General features: G+C 33.3%; 1 protein-coding gene across 1 annotated transcript in view; it reads right to left on the reverse strand.

Annotated features, from left to right (window-relative positions):
* Window positions 1–8,348, reverse strand: part of lama (phospholipase B domain containing lamina ancestor) — an 83,945-nt gene extending 75,597 nt beyond the window's left edge. Inside the window, exon 1 of the mRNA XM_090368708.1 lies at window positions 8,170–8,348. Within this exon, the coding sequence (XP_090224834.1) occupies window positions 8,170–8,348 (179 nt within the window). The remainder of the gene's footprint in view (window positions 1–8,169) is intronic.
* Window positions 8,349–9,158: the final 810 nt, after the last annotated feature.

Below are 9,158 nucleotides of genomic sequence, written 5' to 3' on the forward strand. Positions count from 1 at the left end.
ATCTCCAGTACAGTACCACCACTTTGATTAATAGAAACTTGAAGTGATCAAAACATGTTCAACCTCCAGAACAAAGCTCCAACTACTCCTCATAATGTCTGTCATGCAGTATGTCATATCACATGGTATAAACTTGGCCACCCCCAATACTCACACAGTGTGCATGTTGGGGGAAGGAGTTAAAGCAGTGCTATGTTAAGAAGTTGGGTACATCTTGTCTTGTGAGATATGCAGCTAAAAATTTCATACACTTTCTCCCATTAACTTTACCTCCTTTTACATGAATGCATTATGAAGAGTCAAACTAATAGAACAAAACTTATCTACAGAAAAATTCTATATCTCAGATAAACTACCTATTTCATTTCACAAATATCCCATTACCACTTGCATGAAATCATACAAAAGATGGTGCCAACTTTGCAGTACATTTTAGTATTAGTATTATTAGTGGCAAATTATGGAAGGAAACAAGCTTATATAACATCAGCCAAAAAAAACTACAAACCTCATCTGTACATCCCCCCTCTAATAATTCGTCTAATTCTTCCTTAAATTTATTCAAACTACTCATTTCCATGACACCAGATGAAAGTTTGTTCCAATAATCAATTCACTCTCTGGCTAAAAGCAAATTTTCACACATCTATCCTACAACCATCCTTTTTTCAATTTATGACTCTTTATGTCTGTTGTCCGAGAAAGAGTAAGGGTGTCAACAGAATTTAGATTACTCCATTTAAAGCCCTAAAACTTAAATCAGGTCTTCTCACAGGTACCTAGTTTTCAAGCACAAATACCTAGTTTTCAAGGGAAGTACTGCAAATTGCAGTACTGTACTTCCACACTGCAATTTGCAGAACATGAAGTCTTTCATGTTAAGAGCACCCTTTTGTGTCCTTGGCTAATCTTGTTGCTCTTCTCTGCACCCATTCCAACAGATCCACATACTTCTTAATTTTCTCTATTCAACAGAGAAACTATGAAAAAAAAAAATATATCTTGGTTTTCTGGCAAAAAGAGATCAGAACAAGCCTGAACAATTTCACTGCCAAGAAATCTCCATTGCCTGATGGCATTTCTCTACTTGTTCTTAAAATCTATGATTTAATCCCTGTTTTGTGTCACTCTTTTACAATCTGTTATTCTTCTGATATTTTTCTTCCTGTTCAAAAATTGTTCAAATCTAACCAATTTCTATAAATGGTGACAAAACAATCCCCCCTCCCTTTCCAATTATCACCCTTTTGCACTTACCTCATGTTAACCAAAACCAGTTAACCATCGACTCTTACGTTGCCTTGAAACCTTCCATCTGATTAATGCAGCTAACAAATCTTGACTTTCAAAAATCTAGAGACTAGGCAATTATAAGCAGAAGGAAAACAAGAAATTTTTTTGTCCAAAACAGGCAAAAAAACATGAGTATTTTCTACAAAAAGCAGGAGGAAAACAGGAGATTTTTCAGAAAAAGCTGGAAGTTTCTGCATAGTCTACACTGCACTAGAAATTAAATTTCACTTAAAAAATATACATTGACATTAAAATACTGTCTTAAGGACTGTTTACTAGTACAATATACAGTGTAGACTCTCAATTTTCTGGGATAGAGGGTAAAAAAAAAAAATATGGATAATCAATTTCCCAGTTAATCCAAAAATATAGCAAGTTCCCGACATACGTAAGAGATAAGTTCCAGGGCTTATTACGTAAGTCGAATTTTATGTAACTCGGGAATGACTAATAAAATATTGCTACTATATCCGTAATATGCTGAAATTACAAAAAACACATGAATAAAAATAGTTATATATTTTTCAATTAGTTAGTTATATATTTTTTAAATATTAGTTTTATATATAGAAAAAGTTATATATTTTTAATCAGTTCAATTAAAAACTTTATCTGGGGAGACAGTGGTGAAGCAGTTGGAGTGGCACATAAGAAAAGAAAACATAGAAGGATGAAATTGTACAGTAAAAACTGATATGTATTTTGTAGTAGCCTTGGTTATTATCATTGACTTCATTGGTGCCGATCCCTTCACCACTTCTCACATTCTGTCTTTGTGTCTTTATTATTGTGTTCACTGTTGACACTGACAAATCTGAATCCCACGCGATACTTGTTAATGTTTGGCCATTTTCATACATCCTTATTATTTTAATTTTCTGATCCAAATCTATCGCTTTCCTTTTCTTGGTAGATTTACAAGTACCACTGTCATATTCTCTTAGTCAACACCATGATAACAATCAAAATTAAATTTTCTGTAAAGAACTTCACAGGGTTAAAGCAAAAACTCAATATTATCACCCCATGCGAGCTCATACTTTACTAAAGCACATTTCTGAAGGTCACTACCATAAAACAATAAAAACAATTTGCCCTTTCCGGGTTATTGGGCTTTTCTGTTAGTACAATTCATTATAAACGGGTAGTAAACGCTATCGTATTGCATTTGAGATAATACCAAAAGCTGGAATTTTGTGGGATTTTACATTATGCTGAAATGTGTATCCCTTTCACTGAAATCTTCAGTCATATATAAAAAAACCTAAATAAATTTTAAGAATCTTCTCTTCATTCCTATTTTTAAGCTTGTTACTTCATATCTCTTGTGAAATTTGTGCATGCCATGATCATCGTTATTCATTGCATATTATAATTATTATTTTACTGTTTTCGATTTTATAATCCTAAAAAAAAAAAAAAAAAAAAAAAAAATTTAAGTGAAAAAAATTAATGCAAGTTCGAAGTTACATAAGTCGGGGGCTTACTGTATCCAAAAATGTTTAGCAACTTAAGTAAAAAATATGGTGATAGATAAAAAAAAACTTACCACGAACTACTCGCATGTCCAATACGATTCTTCCTTTTGTTTTTTTGATGTCGATTTTAAATCTAATAGCTTCCCTTTATTTTTTTATGATGGTTTGGTCACCAACATTATAATGATTCATTAAAGATTTAACGGATGCACCATTTTCAAACTTTTGAATGATTTCAAGTTTCTGTTTAACTGAAATCGCAACTCATTTGCGTTTAACCATCATTTTTGTGATTTCTAAACAAAAAAAATTTTTCGTTATCCCTGACATAAATAATGAAATAAAATTTTTCCCTTTGCAGTGCGATGGAACACAACAATCAAAGCAATGCACTAAAGCAAACTAAACATTTGTTCTCTCTCTCTCTCTCTCTCTCTCTCTCTCTCTCTTTTTTTTTTTTTTTTAGTTTCGGTTGTGAAGACAGTGGGGGTTGCAAGATAATAATCTCCCAATGACGACTTTATAACACTGCTTCTTTTCACTTATTTACTACTTGCAAAACATCTGTTTATACCTATTCTAGTTATTACTTGAATTTTGTGATTTCTGGTTGATTTTTTTTTTTATTTCTTTTTTTCTTTGGAGTTTTGAAGTGTCCCTGTTAATCCGCTTTCTGGTTAAACTGATCCTGGTAAATCAAGAGTCGGCTGTACTTTCAAACATAAACTTACCTTAGATTTTTCTGTCTGTAGATTTCTGTTTGAATTGTCTGTTAGACATCAACTAATCATGACTTATTTGAGAAAGATACTTTTGCAGACTTTGCATCTCTGCAGAAATGCTTAAGTCAAAGTTTTCTTTATAACAATGGCACTACTATTGAGACTCGGCTGCCGGGAGCATTTCAAAACTTCACTAGAAAGAGAAGATTTTTTTCAGAAAAAGCAAAAGGTTTTTGTCCCCCCCCACTTGGTTAAATATTCTTTGACACAGCATTGCTGTGATGAATTATTAAAATGTCAAGAATGATTTGGAATAATTTGTTATGGCCACCATACATCAATTCTTTCTTCTTTTATGATCACATCTGGTAGGTTGCTTTAAGCATTTCTTTATTTCTAATGGAACTGAGAAGTACTGAAAACTTTTCCACAAAAAATTTCAAATTCGAAAATGATGCACTGCCAATTGATGAAATCTGTGCACCATGTAGTCACATACTGCTGCAATGAAGTACTTCCTCACTAAACAAAAGAACAGAATCTTTCTCTTTTTTTTAGACTCTTCATGACCTTGGCAGAATAAATGCCTATGACTAAGTCAAAATTATCCTTCTGGTTTAGTCTACTATGGTAATCAACTCCCAAAAATGGAAGTTGAAGATTTAAAAACAGCTGTAAAATAAATTTGCACACAACACTTTTCAACATATCTAGGAGTACACGGATGTGAGGCACACTGGACTGAATGGCAATGTTTTGATTTTTTAACATTGGCATATAATATTTAAAACACACAGATTACTATATTCAAGCCAGAAGAGAGAAAAATGGACACTTTCTGCACAACTGAGGATAACATGCCTAAAATTAATTGTTTTCGCATAAGCTTGCTAGAAGTTCTTTTTCTTGGGGAGTTTGTTAATTTGACTTCTTTCAAAACCAATTTTAAGATCACTGGTGTTCGCTTGTACTTTTCAATTTCATCATTCTAAAAAGTGCTCACATGGTCTCTCTCTCTCTCTCTCTCTCTCTCTCTCTCTCAGGGTAACTCAAAAAAAATTTTTTTGGCTGGTGCAGCGTAAGCCTCAGGCTTCCTTGCACCATATGGCTGATAATAATAATAATAATATTTAACCAGAGACAACTGTATACAAATGCTTTAAAATCTTATTCACTTCAATGGCAAGCACCAGTTGATATTGTTACAAGGGGAATTCAAAAAACAAGTTACACCTGCCACCATCCTTGGTATATTTGTGCAACAGATGTGGCGCCTGCACAGAATGGAGTTCATATCGTGCACCCCCTGGTAGGTGAGTTTCATTGACGTAGCAGTAACAGTTGTGTAGGAGCAAGCGTTCATAATGGCACATCAGTTAGAATGTTACTCCAAGTTCGAGGTACGCGGAACAGTACAATTTTTGTGGGCGAAACGTCTGAATTGTTTTGAGATCCATCGTGAAATAACAGTGGTGTATGGGGAAAATGCAATGCTGTGTCCAGCCATAGTGAAGTGGTGCCAGCAGTTTGAAAGTGATCGCACAGAATTGATGGATACTGATCGAAAAGGAGGGTCATCAACGCTGACCACTCCAGACAACGTGATGCAGGTTGATGAAATGATTCGCAATAATCGAAGACTGACAGTCACAGAAATGGCAAAGGAGTTGGATATTTTGATAGGCAGTGTTTATTCCATCGTTCGTGAACATCTTTACTATCGCAAATTGTGTGCACGATGGGTTCCTCATTCACTGACAGATGAATGCTATTCTGTGGAAGGCCATTATTTCTTATGCCGCATCATCACTGGCGATGAAACATGAGTGCACCATTTCACCCCAGAAATTAAGAGAGTGTCTACGGAATGGAGACACACAACATTGCCTGTGCCGAAGAAATTCAAAGTTGCACCATCAGCAGGAAAGGTCATGGTCACTGTGTTTTTCAACTGTGAAGGAGTTGTTTACACGAAATTTATGGCAAAAGGCACAACAATTAATTCTGCCTCATACTGCCAAACATTATGGTCTTTGCGAACAGTAATGAAAAACAAGAGGCCTGGAAAGTTAAGAAAAAGGTGTTGTTCTCATCATTCAAGACAATAGCATGCCACACAATGCATGCACAACACAACACTTACTCCAAAGTTTTGGATGGGAGGTATGCAACATCCGCCATACAGTCCTGATCTTTCGCCTTGTGACTATCACATCTTTGGCAAACTGAAAGAACATCTAGGGAGACAATGATTTGCAAACGATGAGCAGGTGCAAACAATAGTTCGACGGTGGTTGAATGACCAAGGAGTGGATTTCTATCATCAGGGAATCGAACGTTTAGTCACATGTTCTGAGAAGTGTTTACACCAACTTGGTGACTATGTAGAAAAGTAGTGCAAGGTATGTGTTTTCTACTGCATAATGTTACAAACCTCAATAAATGTCTCATGGGCTACAATGGTCAAGTGCAACTTATTTTTTGAATTATCCTCGTAATTAAAAAAATTTGCACTTCCTTTTTGCACTTTTTTATATAGCAGTAAACGCCCACCAAATATTCATTCACTTTTAGAAGATGGCATGCAGCTCCCTCTTCAGCACACAAATTAACAAGACAAAAGGCCAGCCTATTACCACCAAAACACTCAATCTCCTCTTTTAATATCTTTTGCTACTCCAGTTTTTAGGCCTACACATTATCAACCTGATAGTTTTTGAAGGAATCCTAAATGCTTTCAGGTTGTTCAGAACATGCTCAGTATTGTACCATGTACGATCGCCTTCAAAAGCTGGCACCAAGAGCAAGCTATTTTCAATTTGATGATATGATTTTTTATTACAAAAGATTACCACAATGGAATATAGCTTGGAATTGCTTTGATTACTGCCTTCTGGAGCAATTGAAAATAGCCTAGTTTTCAGAGCCATAACTATCTCTTCTTTCCCTATCCATGCATTCAAACAAAAACAACAATGTCTGTTGTTTTTGTTTTTCCACAACCATGTTTTTTTGTTATTTCACTTTTTGAAACATTTCTGAACAATGCATCTCCACGATCAGCACAACTCAGGGAAAGATTTTGTTCTGTGACAAAAGATACAAATAAACATTTGGCACTGACAATATTATTATCACTATATATTGAGGTAAACTCCTCTTATTATTTTACAAATATTATCACTATGAAATGCTACATCTATTTTCACATTTCTTTCTGTGCAATACACACTGTCATTATGCTTAATTGTTTGCAAATGTCTGAATACATCACATATCCTGCCACTTGAAATTGAAAACTCACAACTAAACACAGTACACAATGCAAAAATGTTACCTTTTTCAGATTTTAAAATACATGGAAAATCTGGCAAAAACATCTGAAATTTTACTTTATATTTCTTTGCCGTTTTACTGAAAGATACTGTTAATTAGCTTTATACCAAACAGTTACCATGAAATGATTGCAGATCACAGAGAACAATGCTATTATACTGCATTTCTATTTTTCAATGTAGACCACCATACCCAACAGCCAATTCATTAATGAAAATAAGAAATTGTCAAAATTTTTTTAAAAAATTCCAGTTTTAACTTAGTTTTACTATTTTGCAAAAATAAAATTACAGAGAAAAACTGAATTTTTCCAAAAAGACAGAGAAGCTTTCTGTCACCAACTATATCAAAGATTTCTTTACTTATGAAAACACTATAAGGAAGGGGATGAATCACATTGGTCCACTTGATATCGATGGTTCAACTATCGATGATCCTGCTCAGGTTGCTGACAAACTGAAAAAGTATTCTGCATCTACATCGCACATGAGGAGTTCTTTAGGGAAGAAAATTCCAGAAGTTCATCAAAATTTAACAGGGTGCTATTTTGTAATAACTGAGAAGAAAATGGAAGAATAGATTGTAAATAATACAATGAATTTACTAAAATGATTAAAAAAAAAAGTGACCTATCTAAAGAATTTTTTTTTTTTCCAAATAAGTCCTGGTAAATAAGAGAACTTCATGGTTTAAGATGTTTTATCAGAAATTTATTTCAAAAACTTCATCTCTTCAATATTACAATAAATTTTATACAAAAATTAATGAACTTCAAATCATTAATTGGTGTAAAGGTTAAATGATGCATACACAAAAAAGTTCACAGCCATGTGTGTGTGCAAAAACTGGTTATTAAATTTGAATTTCTTCATTCTATATTGGTATAATTAAAACTCCATGTGCAAGATCAATACCAATGAGAATATTTAAAACTGGTATTGTCTCAGGCTGTATTATGCTAAAAGTTATACAAGGGTAAAGTAGTGGTTTGAGTTATCCAGATGTCAATCTAATCAATTTGGTTCATCCTCAGAAATTTCTGGTCCAAAAGTTAAAATAAAAGACATACTGATATATGTTTGTAACATTATATCAGTATTAAAGATATGATGCTGCAACACATATCAGTGTGCAGGAAATGTCACCTGAAAATGAGTCAACATGTAGTGATATGCAATGAACAAAGTATCATAAATTAAAATGATAAATTGTAAAATTTTCATTTTATCTGCAAAAATATTGTGTATGTGCATATCATTGAACATAATATGTTTAAACCAATTTGTACCCTATATGTTAAAAGAAAAAAAAACGAAAAAAAAAAATAATATCATGCTTACCCTGTTGTGAATATTTCATCTGAAAAAGTAGCCCGAGCTACACAATTCTCAACCTTCTTATTGTGGATATAAAATTTCCCTGAAGAAGAGTCATATGTAACTGATGCATTATTGGGCAATGATGAGAAGACAACAGGCAATGAAAATACCAGAGAAAACCAAATCAAGGTCTTTGACATTATTTTGTATCTTGTTTTCCTTGAATCCTTTTTTGCAAAAAAATAATAATTAATAATTAAGAAAACAAATCTGACTATTAAATAATCCATATAGTTTAACAGAAACAATTTTTATCAATTTTAATTCTGCTTTATTAAGAGAGCTCAAAAATATATAGCAAAAAGTGAAATACACCATATTTTATATTTTACTATATATTTTGAACTCTCTCTTTTGAGAATTTGTACAAATAAGTATATATAATTTCCTATTATTGTTAAAATGACTGATATTAGTCATTTTTACAATTTATTCATTAAAAAAAAGCAAACAAAAGGGGGCTCACATCTGGTGAGTATGGGCTTGGCAAACCCAGGGTCCTGAGCTGGATATCATCATTCTTCTCTTTCTTGGTGATTCCTTTGTACTTCTGTGTCTCTCTCTCTCTCTCTCTCTCTCTCTCTCTCTCTCTCTCTTCTTTCTTTCTCAGGGGGTAACTCGGGATTTTTTTTTTTTTTTTTTTGGGCTGGTGCAGCATAAGCCTCAGGCTTCCTTGTACCATATGGCTAATAATAATAATGATAATAATAATAATAATAATAACTTATATAATTTAGTTAAATTGAAATGTGAGGTATTTTTGGGTTTGATCTTACTAGCACTACAGATCAGATACAGGCAATTAGAGATAATTATAATTTTCAAGATAAAAGGTTTTGTTTGGTAATGAAATGTAGTTTTGTTGTTTGAGGTGGTTTTGGATCTCAAAAGGCAGGTCACTTGTTTCAGTTTGCCCATCTCAAGGTTCAGTATATATCAGGTAGGATATT

Source organism: Mastigoproctus giganteus, chromosome 1, assembly GCF_048544385.1.
Source record: "Mastigoproctus giganteus isolate SK-2022 chromosome 1, ASM4854438v1, whole genome shotgun sequence".
Classification (NCBI taxonomy): Eukaryota; Metazoa; Arthropoda; class Arachnida; order Uropygi; family Thelyphonidae; genus Mastigoproctus; species Mastigoproctus giganteus.